The sequence below is a fragment of the Micromesistius poutassou genome, assembly GCF_964030765.1.
Source record: "Micromesistius poutassou genome assembly, chromosome: 7".
Lineage (NCBI taxonomy): Eukaryota > Metazoa > Chordata > Actinopteri > Gadiformes > Gadidae > Micromesistius > Micromesistius poutassou.
Window position 1 is genome coordinate 16,539,388 of NC_140277.1, and position 17,794 is coordinate 16,557,181.

The following is a 17,794-nucleotide window of genomic DNA, read 5'->3' on the forward strand; positions in this document are numbered from 1 at the left end:
GACCCGCTCCATGAAGTCGGAGGTCCTGGGCTTCAGGTCCAAACACTAGCTAGCTTCAATGATGAGGCAGCACATAGTCTGTTGTTTATGGACGTGCATTTGCACCTCCATTTATTGAAGTTGTAGTATTTCCTTGTGTCCAAGTTGTTTGATAGTGTGAAACTGTAAATAAACCAATGAAAAAATGACTATGAAATAATACCAACAGACAATAATACCAACAGGTACAATAATACCCAGCTCCTGCTGGGGCTGACAGCTAGGAGTCTGCTCCTGCTCTTGGGGCTGACAGCTAGGAGTCTGCTCCTGCTCTTGGGGCTGACAGCTAGGAGTCTGCTCCTGCTCTTGGGGCTGACGGCTAGGAGCTAGGTCAGGGCTAGGGGAAGGGAGTCCATCAACATTCATCTATTCAGTCTTCCTCCATCATCCAACGATCATTCACCCCTCAATACCCCCTCACCCCTCCACCCTGTGTCTCACTATCGGCTGCGGTTGCCGGGGCGCACCTCCCGGCTCCTGGGGGCCCTCGCACACATGAATGAATACACCTGGGGAGGGACAGCAGGGGGCCCTCCCTCCCCGGGGGCCCACGTCCCATTAACGTTTATATTCAGGGTTAGGGTTAACATCAGGGTTAGGGTTAACATCAGGGTTAGGGCTAACATCAGGATTAGGGTTAACATCAGGACCCCTGTAGTGGGGGGCCTGTAGTGGGGGGCCTTTAGTGGGGCGGCCTGTAGTGGGGGGTCTGTAGTGGGGGGCCTGTAGTGGGGGGCCTGTAGTGGGGGGTCTGTAGTGGGGGGTCTGTAGTGAGGGGCCTGTAGTGGGGGGCCTGTGGTGGGGGGCCAGGGAGGGGAACGGTGGGATGGTTATTGTTTTTATTAATATACAACATAATATGAGGAGGGAGAAAGGGGGAGGAGCCGGTCCACTTGGAGGGAAAATAAACACGTTGTTGAATTTAAAGGAACTTAAGTATAAGGGAATGGGAAGGGTTAAGTTTAGGGTAATAGTAATAGGGTAAAATAATTATAGTATTGATTGATTGCACCAGTCACTTTACCACTATTGCAAGAATGCTGTTTCTTTGTGTCAGTTTGTCTGTGGTCTTTGTGTCCTTGTTGATGTGTGTTGAGCCACGCTGAAGATAATTTTCTGTCATGTGATGTGATGTTTCTGTCAGATAATAATGTTTTTCTGATTCTGATTCTATCTCAATAAACCAGACACCAGATAAGATAAGGGGGGATCCTTGTAGCTAAAGTTCTCCATAGAGGCTGCCTCAATGAGCTAGCAGGGGGAGAAAGGGAAGGAGAGGAAGAAGAGACTAAGAAGCAGTGACCTTGGTGGATTCTGGGGTATGGAGGTTCCTGTTTTTTCAGAGGCCTTTTGGTACATTTTTTGCTGACGCAGCAGCTCAGTAGTTCAACAATTTAACAGCTCGATATTTTCTGCATGATGGCAGCACTAGATGCGGAAGTCCTGCTCATATATGGTATTGTCGCTGAAAGTCTGTTTTTTTTTCCATGAGCAGATGTGCATAATTGTTCCTGTTTTCTTCAGAGGCCGTCGGTATACTTAGTGTTGAAACAGCAGATCAGCAGTTCCAACATTTCAGCAGTTCGATGTTTTTAACGTATGGCAGCAGTATTCCCGAGGACGTCCTGCCCATACATGGTATTACCGCTGGAAGTCCAGTCTTTTTTATGAACAGATGGCCATGATGGTTCCGCTTTTCTTTGAGGTAGACAGTACACTTATTGTTGAAACAGCAGATCAGCAATACAACATTTTAGATACATCAGATTAGTAATTACAACAGTTCAGCAATTCAACAGAGTCAATTTATTGTCCTGATTAAAAGCGGATGTCTTACCCTTGATTGGGCAGCGGGAGGCTTAGGACTAGGTGCGTCAACGTGTGGCCCACGGGCACACAACAAGACACAGGCAGGGCGCCACCAGGGACAGGGCCCCCAGGGCCTCCCCATCCTGACAGGTGGAGGTCTAGCTCCTCCCCCATCCTGACAGGTGAAGGTCCAGCTCCTCCCCCATCCTGACAGGTGAAGGTCTAGCTCCTCCCCCATCCTGACAGGTGAAGGTCTAGCTCCTCCCCCATCCTGACAGGTGAAGTCTAGGGCTATATCAGTTTCTCCCAAGTGGTAGACTGTTTGTAAAGTTGTAATAACAGTAGTAACAGCTTGTTTTTAGAAATAAATAAATAATAGATTGAATGTTTGTTCTCTTAAACAAGTTAATTCAAAAACACCAGCTCAAATATTTTAAATATCAAAGCGAAAAATACCTCATTTTAATCCTAGCCACTGAAGGGATAAGAACGGTCGGCTGCTGTATAGCTGTATGCTGTATATTGGCCGCGTGGCCAACAGGATCGCTGGGGGCCGCTTCGTGGTGGACGGGGCGGAGTAGCGGCTGGCCGCCAACAATGGGCCCAAAGCCCTGCATGGCGGGCTCAGGGGCTTCAAAAAGGTCTGTAGTACGACGCCCCGATGCCGCTCTGTGTGGTCCTTCTTCACCAAGGAGTGAGTGGCCTCATTGCTCACGGCTCTACCAGTCTCAATAGACCTCTGAGAATAAGAATAAGCCCCGCCTCCGAGGCTCCCGGTTCCCTCGGCCAAATGTCTACGGGGAATAACATGGGGTTTATGAATGATCGTACATAATGAACTCTGTTGGTGGCGAAGAAGTAAAAGCTGCGTCACGTGTTGAACTATACACTTTTCCCATCTAGTTTCGACTGGGTTTTGGGATTTTTGGTGCCGTTAAAGTAGCATTAATAATCGTTTACTACTTTAACGGCACCAACAATCCAAAAAAAAAAAAGTGTGTAGTTGAAAACGTGACGCAGCTTTTACTTCTTCACCACCTACAGATCATACATAACAGTTTGTTATGTACGATCATTCTAAAACCCCATGTTATTTCCCATAGACATTTGACCGAGGGAACCGGAGCCTCGGAGGCGGGATTTATTCTTTAGAGGTCTATGAGTTCTGTTATTCTGTGAATGAAGGAACAAAAGGAGAAGTCTTCCCCTGGCCAAAGGGCAGACTATTGCTAGCTCCTCATCAACTACCAAAACAAAGTCAATCTAAAGTGTAGTACAAGGTGCGAAAACTAGCAAAAACCAGTTCTCCCTCCTGTCTCCCCTTTCCTCTCCCCTCTCTCCCCCCTGCCCTCTCTTCTCCTCCTCGTCTCTTCCGTCTCCCCTTACCTCTCCCCACTCCCCCTCTCCCTCTTCCCCTCTTTTCTCTCTCCTCTCCCCCCTTCCCTTTCTCCCCCCCTCTCCCCCATTCCCTCTCTCCCTCTCTCAGCTCTCCCCCCTCCTCTCCGGTCTCCCCTCCCCTCTCTTCCGTCTCCCTTCCCCTCTCCCCCCTCCTCTCTCCCCACTCCCTCTCTCTTCTCGCCTCTCCCCCCCTCTCCTCTCCCCCTTCTCATCTACCCTCTCTCCTCCCCTCTCTCCTCTCTCCACCCCTCTCTCCTCTCCTCTCCTCTCCTCTCACCTCTCCCCCCTCCCGTCTCCTCTCGTCTCTCCTCCCCTCTCCTCTCCTCCCCTTTCCCCTCCCCCCGTCTCCTCCCCTCTCTCCTCTCCCCCCTCCCGTCTCCTCTCCTCTCTCCTCTCCTCTCTCTTGAGCCCAGCTGACATCAGAGTTACCATGTTAGTGTTGACTGGACTTTGACACGAGGAGGAGCCAGTGGAAGGCTGCCCCCCGTCCCGTCTCCCCCTTATGCTCTCCCCTCCCCCTTCCTCTCTCTCCCCCCTCTCTCCTCTCCCCCCCCTCCCTCGCTGCTGGGACTGCTTCACAGGGGGAGGGATGCGCCTTTTCAATTTCTTTAAAAGTTGTGTAAAGCCCAGTTTGAGCAGGAGAGCTTCCGTCCAGGAGTTTCGATAAGGTCTTGACTGATGTTGAATAAAAGACACATTGGGTTGCCTGAGGAGCGACTGTGAGGGGCGTGGTCAAACAACGTCAGAACGTCCACGTCGCTATAGCGATGGTGCCTGGACAGAGACCACTCCCACTCTGGGAAGTGGCTGAGCCCTCATGACTTTACAGAGAACTTCAAGAGAACATCACCGTTGGTCGTTGACTTGAACCACGTGTGTTCAGCGTGTAGTGCTGTGTGTGTGTGTGTGTGTAGTGCTGGAGTGTGTGTGTGTGTGTGTGTGTGTGTGTACAGAGAGGGTTGCCGACGGCGTGTGTTTGAGGCACATCAGTCCAGACGGAGACCAGGGCTATCCAGGAGAGGAGCAGGTCGCCGTCACCTCCACCCTGCAGCTACAGGCTGTCACCTCCACCCTACAGGTACAGGCTGTCACCTCCACCCTACAGGTACAGGCTGTCACCTCCACCCTACAGCTACAGGCTGTCACCTACTGTGGTAGATAATCCGCATTTAACACTATAACTTAAATAAGAGAGTTCGAGGAGACCGGAGCAAGAATGACAAAAGACTTTATTTTTACTCGCGAACAAGTAAGAGCAAAGCCGAGTTGGTTTGACAAAGAACTGGAGTGCTAGTCACGGGCCCCTCCTTATATCTCCCTTTCTGTCCATCGAGGATGTTGTTCTTTACGATATCGATATCTCCCGCACACACCATGTTTTAATTAGTCTCACGATCAGTTGTTTTTCTAGTTTCCCTCCTGGCCTGCATCCTGTCTCCCAGGAATTCCTGTGAACCTGTGATCTATCATCAGTTTTTGGACCCAGGAATGGGGTGTCCGGTTTGTCTTTTCCCCTAGACTAGCATCTGGTCACCTGATCTTTGACCTCTATGTCAGTGGGTAAACACAGATAAGTTAATCGATAGACCTTATGGCACCCCTTCAGGCCCTCTGTTAGAGAGGAGTGGGGACTTGTCTTCTTAAGCTTTTCTTCACCATTATTATATTTATATAGCATATAGGCCAGATGAAAAGTATATGTTAGCATAGTAATTGTAAGGTAAATTTTCTTCCATATATCCCCCCTTTGGGACTTACCAAGTCCCAATAACATAGAACAGTAGTACATTTCTATCAATTAATCTATAGGACATTCTGTCGGCCACTAGACAAGAAGTCAGCATCACATTTGGTTATCAGAAAAAACCTAGCCTTAGTCAGGATTCGCAACCTGTAAGGTTTTTCAGGGTTTTCAACCTGTTTTTAGGTAAAAAAGATTACCAGATGTGATACCTCATTCAAGTATAGTGATCCCTGCAATTGGTACACACAATTTATAAGACCCGTATAATCATAAGACTACAATGTTCAACCCTCAGTCCATTCGGCGTACAATTATATCAAAAATATATACGTAAAAAGTAAGAATAATAATCACAACTAACGTAAATATGTGTGATACAAGATTGAATATCTTCAGCATGCATTGTGAATTAATACAGAGTAAGAACAGTAACATAAGAACAAAATCAGTAACATAAGAATACATTTGAAATCTCCTTCAGGCATATGCGGTTTTGAATGGTTCAGGTGATTTTAAACAATACTATTCAATGACAAACATAACCCTCATTGGTTGTTTTCAAGTAATAAACCCATCATTCAAGTAAACCAGGTAGCCTATATTGATTCTCTTATATAGGTGCTGAACGCCTTTAATGACAGGTGGTTTTACTTGCAGTAGTTTCCGGTTGATATCGTATCTTGTGATATTCCAAATTAGTTCACATTGTTCCTCTGGTACTGCCTACATCGCTGGCATCCTTGCTTACTTCGTCGTTTTGGTAACATTCTAATCCCTCCTCTATTTGGAAATCTGTTCCTATTTGCAGTGTCACTTTGCCTATTGCTCTTGATAGAGTTATGTCTATTTCTCGACATCTTTTCAGAATTTGGTTCAGAGGATTTCCTTCCCATTTATCTTCAAAATATACGTTTGTAATTACTCGATCCTAAGTACAATAAACATTGCATTGAACATACAACGTGCTTACGGGGAGCAACACCTTCTGTTCGTGTTTTATTTGAATTGACCTGTTTGTTATTAAATTGCTGTCTCCACTCGTCTCTACACAATTCCCAATTGTATTTAGTATTTATTACATACAAAGCATTCTGATAATTTCTACTACATAAATAACAGTTTTCTGCCTGTTTTCCGGTGTATTCTACCCATTTATACCAACTATTTTCTTTTGCTTGTTTGAACAACTGGTCTGTTGTTTGCGCCCTTACCCTAATGCGTCCAGAGGCGTCAGGTTTATACTGTTTTAGGGATCTTGTTTTTGGGGAGCGCCCAATATTTTCAAAGTTCTTTTTATTCTCAGGGATGAGTGCCTGCTTTACAATAGTCTCTTCAAGGCATATGGGTGTCTATGTTAAGATTTCAACCGCAATAGTTTCAGACGCAAATGTCGATATTTTGATCTTATTTATCATAATTTCGGAATTGACCATCGATTTTTCAGTTGCCAGTGTTTCTAAGTTATTTTCTGCTAGCATTGTTGTTGTCTGTTTTGTCTTACTCCTAAAGGTAGCTGCTGTACCATTTGTTTCTAGTGTGGTTATTGGCTCATTCATGATTGTTGTTTCTTCTCTGATGGAAGTTACATTAGTGATTGAAGATGGTGTAATTTCCTCGATATTAGAAGTTACATTAGTGATTGAAGGTTGTGTAAATTCCTTGATATTAGAAGTTTCGTTAATCTCACCTGCATCTAGAGTTGAGTTTAATCTATTAGCGGTTATAAGTGGATCTTTCCCAATACGTCTAACTGGAGCTTGATCTACCTTAGCGGTGGTTATGGTTGTATTTACTTTGTCATTAGCTGGGGTTTTTTCTGACTCGCTTTGTTCAGGTGCTACGACCTTACCCAGTTGGCTTTTGGTTATACAAGGGGCTTCTGCAATTAGTGTCAAATTGATTGTCATTGCTGACTCTATTTTAGGAAACAAATATTTTTCCATTGTTAGTTTATACTCACTACTGTCATAGTCCCATGGTTTTTGTGATTCTACTGTCAAGCACCAGTACATTGGTTCTTTCTGAATGCTCACTGTACACTGATTTTTTCCCCAAACTAGTCGACCATGCTTCTGGTGGAAAGCTACTGCGCATAGCGTTCTGCTACTTATCATGACAGTAAAAGTAATTTGTTCATTTTCATGGTTCAGTCTTTGCGGTGGTACCTGGGCATGAAAGACTATTCTCTCTGACCCCTTAACTGTTCTTGATGAATGTCTCTGGGCTGGCACATTTCCTTCAGTACCACCCGCTGATTCTTGGCTGTTCCAGGTCTGTCCGGTTTCTGTAGTGTCATTCTTCCTCTGGATCTGTCCTTGCACCAGCGGAATCTGGCACAACCCGTAAAGGATCAGCAGCAGGCACACCATCTTCAGCATCGTTGTGTGGCTGTTGCTCCTGGCTCGGCTGGGTCTGGTCCTGGGGTAGTTGGTCAGCTCCGAGCGTGTCTGCATCTGGCTCCTCCTCACGCTCCTCCCTCGTCCTTGGCTGAGCAGCTCTGGTGCAGTGGTTGAGATGGTACCATGTGGCACTTCCTTCCACCTGGATGGCTGTTGGTGTTGCCTTGGTGACTTTGTATGGTCCTTCTCTCCTGGGCTGGTTCCACTTTCTCCGGAACACCCTTAGGTCCCATCTGGGTCGCCTGGCTCCACCCCTCTTGGTGGTTCCTCCTCTGGCTCTGGAACTTTGTGTTTCTCTTGGTGGAATATAAACTCATGTACAGCAGTTAGTTGTCAAACATATTGTTCTAAATCCTATTTCTAGTTGCTCTAACGGAGGTCCCTTATGGGGCCCTTGAATGATAGGTGAAGGCATGGGTCGACCCGTAAATATTTAATGCGGGGTTAGATGTGTCGTTCTGTTAGCTTGCATGCGAGAACTCATTAGTGCTAGTGGTAGTGCATCAATCCAATTCAATTTAGTGTTTGCACAGATTTTGTTAATTTTTGTCTTGAGCGTCCCCTTCACTCTTTCCACCATACCTTGTGATTGAGGATGGTAGACGCAACCTAACCTTTGTTTGACATGCAATTGCTGAATCACTTGTTTGAGTGTTTTCTGAATAAACGCTGCACCATTGTCTGAGCTAATCTCAGACGGAATTCCAAACCTTGGCATGACTTCTCTAGTCAGAAACTTGATTACTGTAGCCGCGCTTTGGTCTTTTGATGGGACTGCTTCTACCCATCTGCTGAACCTGTCAATGATAACTAACATGTACCTTTTACCACCTACACTTTTAATCATGTCAACATAGTCCATGACCAAATGTCTAAACGGTCCTTCAGGTGTGGGAATGTGTCCCAACGGAGTAGTAATTGTTTTCCTTACATTGTTTTTGCACATTTTTCACACTCATTTAGCTGGTTATCAATCATTGTTTGCAAGTATGGTGAATAAAAACCTTGTTTTCTAATTCTCCTCAACACCTCCCCCCTTGCGCAATGGTCAAAACCATGCGCATTAGTATCCCCAACAGCGCCAGCATCATCCCGCTATGGGTTCTTCATAACCCGGTGGAAGTGCGTACAGCACCCCTCTTCAACCACACGTGTTTTGCTCACAGACACCAGCTTTCTCCTGCATGCGGACATCATCCTTGTTAAATGATAAACAAACCTAACAACGCCGTTGGTGCAACCACCTTTAAGGTCCCTAACCTTAACTATCTTTGATTGAAACCAATCTATTGGGAAGGGAATTCAAAGCCAGTATATCCAAAACCAAAGGTTGATATTGGTGGGTTTACCCTCAACCGCCTTAAAACCACACTGTTCCCGAGTTTTAACCGAAAACGTCACATACCGTGAGTCTGTATATACCGTGAAAGTCTTATAAACAAAAACGCAACATGCCTCATTCTAAGTCCACTGCTTCCGCTGCCTGAGCCAACATATCTGACTCCTGTTCCTCCTCCACCTTTCACCTCACCCGGCTCTTCCTATGATGGTTGCAGCTCGTCACTTCATGATCAAGTGAGTCAGTGCTCACAGTGACTCTGCCAAGTAATCGTGACTGTGCCTGCCTTAGGTTGTCCCTGGTTTCAAGGTGGGATCTTACCCGTCGTTGGCTAACCAGCCTTCCATACTGGCTTACTGCAGGATGCCGGGCCTGGGATACAATCAGTTTACACCCATTAGGTGGTATGGATTGCAAAGTGGAGGAATGGAAACAGATTCTTCTTCCTCAGCTACTCATGCAGCCAAGTGTTTGCGAAACAGAGACACAGCAGGGTGTTTATCCTGTGTGTGTGTGTGTGTGTGTGTGTGTGTGTGTGTGTGAGGAATAATGGGGCGAATCAAAAGTAACTTTCTAACAAAGTTAAACATATTATATTATCAATTGATAACATTTTATCAAAGCGTTCCAGCAGTGGTATTGGCATTTGAAAGGTAAACCCACTACTTCTGAATGTAAATTGAGAACCTAGCATGTAGGAACCCTTCCCAGCAGATGTAGCGCTAATTTACTAGTTGTTCTTGATTCTATATTTTAATTGATGTATTTTTACTTTTTCAGTTTATTAAGCATTCCAGCATTTTGCAATCTAGTCTTATTCTTATCATACCCATATCTATTCAATTACCTTTTCTAGTGTGATTATTTTTATTTTTATTTATTTATTTTAAATTTAGAAAACACTTATCACAACTTAAACTTCCTTAAATGCATGACACTTAATTTTTTATTCATACTTTTTAGGTTAAATCACTTGGTTAATTGCAACACTGTCTTTAATTGTCCTTATAACCTCCTTTTGAACTTTGATGTTCATCCATGAATGATAACTGTTGTCCTAGGAAGATTAAAACTAATCAAAACTGCACCTGAAAAAGAAAAATAATTAGGCATAATATGAATATCTGAACATCTTTTATAAGTTAGTAATTGGTTGACAAGAATGTAATCATAATCAATTATAGTAAAGACCGTTTAATTGTTAACACTATTGTTTATCTGAAGTATGCTTTCAGTATCCGTGTGTCTTCCCCCCCTCTGAGTAGAGGAGTAACCTCCCTTATCTCGGCCCTGACATACACAAGAAGACAGGCTCACACTCAAACACCTGGTTCTTTCCTCCCCCACTCTTCCACCGTGGACAACATGAATTAGAAATTTGGATAACTATCTTACTTATTTAGTCTAATTGTAGGTATTGTCGATTATCCCCTCTAATTTATGTCATCACTTTTTAATATGACGTCTGTTATTACCGTAATCCCTCAAGAAATATATATTTTTTGTGTTATCTTTTTGGTACTTAAACCTCGTCAGGTCTGTTGAACTATGCATTAACTCCGCCGTCCCCGAGTCCTTTAGGGCGGGTCCTTCTGCTCAGATTGGTGAGAGAGGATTTTCCCTGAACTCTTAGAAAGAGTCCCCAGCGCTGGTTGACCCCTGGACTTCTGTGGAGGAGCGGTGTGCATGCTATGGACAACTTTAAATGCTAATTGTTCATGTTATGGAGTCTAGACAATAACCCCTAGTATCCTTGACCCATAAAGGGTCCCGCCTGTCCCCGGTTGTTGCTCCCTTGTTCTTGGTGTCCCGGGTAGCTGTTACCATTTGAACATAAAAATAAAAAATCACAATATTTAAAATTTGCATCTTCAATATTAGTCCTATTGGAACTTTTCCACTAATTTGTTCCTTTAGCCGACAGTTCACAGGAATTTCAGGCCTATTAAAATACTGCATCAATCAACATCATCAACAATAACTGTATCAATTCAAAACCACAGATCCTTTGAGTTAGTAAACCACAGAGCATGTATGGTTAGTGCGCGCACGTCATTCCTCCACAGGGCTCCTCTCTCTTTTTCTATAACTAATGGTTCGTTAATTGAAGAGTCACTTTACCTGCTGCTTAGCGTTCAGACAGGGCAGGAACAGATCACACAATCTTTCCTATGTAATGATAAGAACGCAGCTTACCTTTTTAAGATGAGTGGCCACTCTATTGTGTGATCCGTCCGGACCCCGTCCTGCAGCCCAGCAGCTGGCGTGCCTCTGTTCTTCAATCCTGTTCGTGACGCCAAATATGTGGTAGATAATCCGCATTTAACACTATAACTTAAATAAGAGAGTTCGAGGAGACCGGAGCAAGAATGACAAAAGACTTTATTTTTACTTGCGAACAAGTAAGAGCAAAGCCGAGTTGGTTTGACAAAGAACTGGAGTGCTAGTCACGGGCCCCTCCTTATATCTCCCTTTCTGTCCATCGAGGATGTTGTTCTTTACGATATCGATATCTCCCGCACACACCATGTTTTAATTAGTCTCACGATCAGTTGTTTTTCTAGTTTCCCTCCTGGCCCGCATCCTGTCTCCCAGGAATTCCTGTGAACCTGTGATCTATCAACAGTTTTTGGACCCAGGAATGGGGTGTCCGGTTTGTCTTTTCCCCTAGACTAGCATCTGGTCACCTGATCTTTGACCTCTATGTCAGTGGGTAAACACAGATAAGTTAATCGATAGACCTTATGGCACCCCTTCAGGCCCTCTGTTAGAGAGGAGTGGGGACTTGTCTTCTTAAGCTTTTCTTCACCATTATTATATTTATATAGCATATAAGCCAGATGAAAAATATATGTTAGCATAGTAATGTAAGGTAAATTTTCTTCCATACTACACCCTACAGCTACAGGCTGTCACCTCCACCCTACAGCTACAGGCGGTCACCTCCACCCTACAGGTACAGGCTGTCAGCTCCACCCTACAGGTACAGGCTGTCACCTCCACCCTACAGGTAGAAGCGGGACTGGGCCCCGTTTCCCGAAAGCATCGTTAGCCTAACGACGTCGTTAAAACCGTCGTACGATCATCTCAGAATTTTCGGACCGTTTCCCGAAAGCATTGTTACGTAACGACGTCGTTAAAACCCTCGTAGCTAACGACGCCTACAGGGGTACTCGTAGAGCACTATGCATCGTTACTATAGCCTCAGTGGAGTCACCAGCTGGACATTCCGTGTATTGGATGTGTTTTATTAAAACACGTCATCCAATACCACTGAATGTCCAGCTGGCGCTATTTCGCAATACCCCAAAAACAGTCGTTCCTGCATATTACTCGTAGACTACTGTTGGATTTAAACAGCAAAAACAGAGACATGTTAGAATTCAACAAAAATATAACTTATTGCAGCAATTTAAAATTCCAAAAAGAAATGTAGGCCTACCGATGAAACGCCATGTCACAAGGCAACCCTATCACAAGGCATATAATAAAATGAAATGATTCCGTTGCTCGTGTGGGAGGTCGCTTGCGAGCGGCACTTGCTGTCTCCCTCTGATTTTAATTCAACCATCGTGGTTAAAATGTCCTCATATTGATCAATGACAGAAGACATACTGTACTACATGAATCATGCTGAGACCAGCGGGTGTCGGATAATTTCTGCAGGTGTTTTTTGTTGCGATTGTTTGCCATAAAGCACTGTAGGTGCGTTGGTGAGGCTGTGATGAAGTTCACTATTTATTGGACCGTGTCTAGACAGTTACGAACATCCCTGACCTTAGTGGAGTGCACAATCGCCAAGTTGAGAGTGTGGTTTCTGCAGTGAACGTAGACTGCTGCGGGAAACCGTGCTGCGATGCGTGCCTTTCCCGCTTACATTGCCTGCACCATCATACCCCTGCCCAACAATATTGGCAGGAATCTATCTAGACCAGCAACAGCAATAGCCGTGTCAATGCCTCTGCATTTGAATGATAATGAATGAATGGAACGTTGCATTTTTAACATTGACACCAAAGTTTCTAGAGAATGCGCGGCGCGCCAATCACTGAATGAATGATTTGAAACCTTCTGCGGAATCAGAGAAAGTCTGCCCTCTTTGCGTCGCAAAGCATGTTTCAGAAATCAGCACATTTAAATAAATGCTATAGTTGTCACACAGACACATGCTATTTTTTTTTTTTGTAATATGGAATTATTTCAGGGGAGAAAATGCTGTGAAACAATGTAAACATGGTGCGTTCAGGATTAGGACTGACATAGCATATGTCGGCCTAGACCTAATCAATTGTGTTTTAATATTTGTAGCAATCTTAGTCTATTCTTTTCGTAGGCTACTCTGCTGTTGGCCTTGATGGGGAGATATTTTTTTGCTGCCACAAAATATAGTTTAATCCAACAACATTCCTGCGCCCCCCCTCATACGGAGCCCATTTCAGCACCGTGTCAGTAGACAGCTACAATCCTACGACGTCGTAAGAGCAGAGCATGCATGTTCATGTTAAGATGAGTTTCGGGAAACGCTCCCCTAAAATTAACGATGCATCGTGAGATCCATCGTACGATGGATCGTACGAGCATGGATCCATCGTTATCGGGAAACGGGGCCCTGATCTGTTTTGGCTCCTGAGGCTCTGAGGAACCATTGAGGGGTTCACTGGTAGGTTTAGTTTAATGCTGTTTTTCGTTCAAACTATTCTAGGTCTGACTTCAAACTTCATGATCCATGTTTAGTATTTAATGCATTATTTATTATGATCATCGGTTTCTTTAATTCCTTTCTAAATTTCTTTACTTCATCAATACATTTTATTTACCCTTGTATCTTTTAATTAATTTGTATAGTTTTCGTACATCTATCTTAGTTCTAATGTTTATCACTTTTGAGCTCTTCTCCTACTGTCCCTACCGAATAGAAGACCCTGATAGAAACCAATAGAAACCAATAGAAGACCCTGATAGAAACCAATAGAAACCAATAGAAGGCCCTGATAGAAACCAATAGAAGCTGCTGCTGTTCAGGAACACGTGAGCAGAGGTCCATGTGTCCAGGGAACGTTCTAGAGCCAATAGCCGTGAGGTTGAGCTGTGTTGAATCCCTGGTGAAGGGAGGAACGCTGAGGAGCCGCTACCAGACCAGAGCCACCAGAACCAGCCCCATCAACCTCCCCAACCACTCCTACTTCAACCTGGAGGCCAGGCGAGTGACGCCGTCCTGCAGACCTCCTGCATGTGTCTCTCTGTCACCCGTCCTGTGACCGCCGGATGCTTACAGTCCATCGTTCAAACCACTCTGACCACTGACCTCACCAGGCCTTTGGTCACATGATCCTACTGGTGTCATTAAGGGAAGCCAGCATGCAGAGGCTAGCGAGGCTCATACGCAGAACGCTAGGCTCCACGTCCCTGGGCGCTCTGAGGCCGATGTGTCGGCTCATCTCCATTTATTTATTTGTTCAAACCAACCTGGCCGACCTGCTCAGAGACCGTCTGCTGCACCTCTACTGACTCCTCCCACTCTCTCCAAGATGAAGACCGCCTGAGGTCTGCAACCAGACCTCCTGATCCACCAGCGTGGTCTGACGGTGTACTGATGGTGTACTGACCGTACTGACGGTGTACTGGCGGTGTACTGACCTTACTGATGGTGTACTGACCGTACTGACGGTGTACTGACCTTACTGACGGTGTACTGACCGTACTGACGGTGTACTGACCTTACTGACGGTGTACTGACGGTGTACTGACGGTGTACTGTCGGTGTCCTGATGGTGTACTGACCGTTCCAACCCTACCGCACACGGTACAGGAAGTGATGAACTCTGATAGAGGAACACACACACACGGTACAGGAAGTGATGAACACTGATAGAGGAACACACACACACATGGTACAGGAAGTGATGAAGTGATAGAGGAACACGGTAGAATCTGAGACCTCTTTGATGCGTGTTTCCTCACCGGCCGTCCGTTTTGCTCCGCAGGCCGTAGAAAACGTCTATGACCACGAGGTGTCCATCCAGGCCCAGACCTACCTGCCGGGACCTCCATTCCTACAGGTCAGACCGACCCCACAGCCACCGCACCCCACTCCAAGTGAGATGATGAGATGACTTTTTAAATAACCATAACTTGCTCAATTTTCAACTGTTTTTCAAACGGTTTGGTTTCTTACAAACTACTACTATTTGTACAGGGAACTCTTGTACCTATTTTAGATTATTATATATTTTTTTAGAACATAACATAATTATTCATAAGTATGCAGTGTCATAACTACATCTCTGACGTTTATAACAAACCAAACCGTTTGAAAATCGGTTGAAAATTTAGCAAGTTATGGTTATTTAAAAAGTACATGTACCACTACCAACACAATGTTATGGGTGGGCGAGCTGACTGTGGCAAGATGGCCGCCAGTGCGGACGTTCTAGACTCTGCCGTAAGACATCTAGTGTACAGTGGCGATTTCTCTAAGACTGCAAGGGAAGCTCAGCTTCCCTTGATGGTCAAATATATACTGTTGTGTTAACATTTCATTGACTAAAAATGCGTTAGGACACATCCATCTTGAAGACGAGTTTGTTCAGAATCAGCTGCTTATCGCAGGTCGACTGACTCGATTTCCTTCTCATACACTCCCGTAGCGTCACAGTGCATTTGCCTGTTGAAGCTCAGCGTCCATCCACTTTAATGGGGCTGCATAGAACAGCTTTTTTTAGTTTGTCGAAAGTCGACTGTCATTGGATAATGCTGCGATTAAGTCCACGGACGCTCAGCGTCTCTGGGGGTGAATGGAGGAGTGAGCTGGCCTGGACACTGGGCTTCTGCGTGATGATTGGAGGGTCTGCTAAAGACTGAGTTGCTGTTTGATTGACAGCGATTTTGAACTATAAAAAATCGCCGGAGCTCTCTTTATTCCTCAGTCCCATCGCGGATTTTGCAAGCGAGTCGAAAGACAAACTGCAACGTATTTCTTGATATTTGCTTGGCGAAATTGCTTGACAATTTTCATCGTACATTTCATACACTTATTCACACAATTCCTTGCTTCAGTTTAACATAATTCCCACATTTCCTTGTTCAAGTTTTATATTGTTTTGGTAGTTGGCCATCACTTTGATTCAGGGAGCCTGAGGTCTGAACTTCAAGTCCTGCATTCAGATCAGTACTTGCAGGGTGACAGGGGAAAGCTGTGTGATTTCTTGGTGTTCCTTAAAGACATGGAGTTGGACAGTGCAATGCCTCAGCTTTACAAACTGTTCTCATTAGTGGCAACAATTTGAGCTACATCTGCAGGTATATAAAGGAGCTTCTCCTGTTTAAAGCGGCTCAAGTCCTACACCTAACACAATGGACCAAGGCTGTTTAAGCAGCCTAGCTCTGCTGGCCATTGAGAGGACACTGGTCAAGTGTGATGGCCCTCTGACTGTCTTGGGGCAAGATCCTCTGCTCCTCCCCGTCTTTCTCTCCTCTGCAGGTGGTTCCTGGTGGGTGGAGCTGCACAATCAGCTCAATCAGCGGGTAGCAGATATAAGGCTCACCAGTCTGCCCATGGCTCTCTCCCGCTCCAGACATAGGCCCACTTTTGTTAGACCATTAATGTTGGTTACCTTTTGTTTAGTAATAAATTATGATTATTTTTGCATACAAACCTTGGTGTGTCTCCCTAAGAGCCGTGACAAATCTCACTGAAAAAGACAGCTAGTTGGTATGACAGAGCATTTCCTTGAAAAGGAACAGAGAGGATAATTTACACATACACAAATTGACTATTTATATGAAAATGAGCTTCACATTTTTGAAAGACCAGCAGCCGCCACTGCTAGTGTTCTATATATATCTATGCACGGTGCCGTGGGGAATGTGGGCAGTACCCACGTTGATTGGTGCATAGCTGAAATTTTCAGTGCACACGGGACAAGCCCATTAGGCGAAGTCTAGACAGCGTAGCCTACATCAAATAGTGAATAGTCGTTTATTGTGTAAACGACGTGAGACAGACAGCCAGGATTAACAAGCGTGCTACACAGTTTTTTAACCTCTCTCTCTCTCACCTCTCTCGCTCTCATTTTATTATAACCTCATATTGTGGAAAAGGATTTTTGTATTTTGCTTTTGAGAAGAAAACCTTTCAAACTTCTCGTCGTGGTCCCGTGGATTCTTTTTGTGGATATTGGACGAGGTATGTGTCGAGGGGAAATATGGAGCGGCAAGCTGAAGCTTCACTAATTAGACCCAATAGACGATAAAACCCTGTAATTATTATTAAAAAAATATTTGATATTATCATCAGTTATAATAGATCAGCTTTGTGTGAAAGGTGTCTTTTAACAGAGAAATTAGTAATACTCGAGGGGCTTGGTTAAATGTTTGTTGTCATTACATTAAGCGTCAGTCTGTCACCAAGGGAAACCGAGATCAGATGGTGGGTGGGGTGCCTCTCAATGTGCATGAATCCTCTCCATTACCTGCTGCCCATCACTACAATCTCAAATAACTCTATTTAATAAACATGTCATCTGGACCTAAGCATCAATTCAGAATGTCACAAAATCGGAACTAGTTCAAGTTCAAGTTCTTTAGTTAAAATATGTTACGTTCAGTTCAAAGTTCATAGAAAAATTGACTTGTTCAATGAACTAGTTCATGCACAACACTGACAATATGATAATTAATTGTTTTATTGCCCAGGCCTATTCTTAACTATACAACACTCAATCATCGGACTTCCTTTCTCTTTCATCTGTTCAAACCATGTTCAATCGTAATCAACTGTAACACAGAATGTCAAATGCTCTCGTCCAACGCGCTATAACTGACTAATACTATATACGTTGACTTACCTGAGAGGAAACAATTTAGGTTATTCTGTCTACATAGGATGTCAAACATCTCCTTCCACTATATTCCTCTGAAGTCAAATAAGGACAGCCCCTTTGCTCCAAATAAGGACATAGGAACGGGGAAGTGGTTTGTATTTGACAAGCGCTGGTCGTTGACCAGGAAAGGGAGTGCTATTGTTGGTTAATCACCACTGTGCGGTGTGCTTCGGTTTTTAGAAAC

At 44.5% G+C, this 17,794-nt stretch overlaps 1 protein-coding gene across 1 annotated transcript; it reads left to right on the forward strand.

The window, feature by feature from the left end:
* Nucleotides 1-2,360: 2,360 nt before the first annotated feature.
* LOC311350245 (galactose mutarotase-like) lies at nt 2,361-14,828 on the forward strand (the record flags this gene model as incomplete). The annotated part of the gene is given in 6 exon segments (XM_084470241.1): nt 2,361-2,426; nt 2,430-2,496; nt 4,200-4,324; nt 13,837-13,932; nt 14,713-14,770; nt 14,773-14,828. Coding segments are annotated over 6 exon segments (468 nt in total).
* Nucleotides 14,829-17,794: the final 2,966 nt, after the last annotated feature.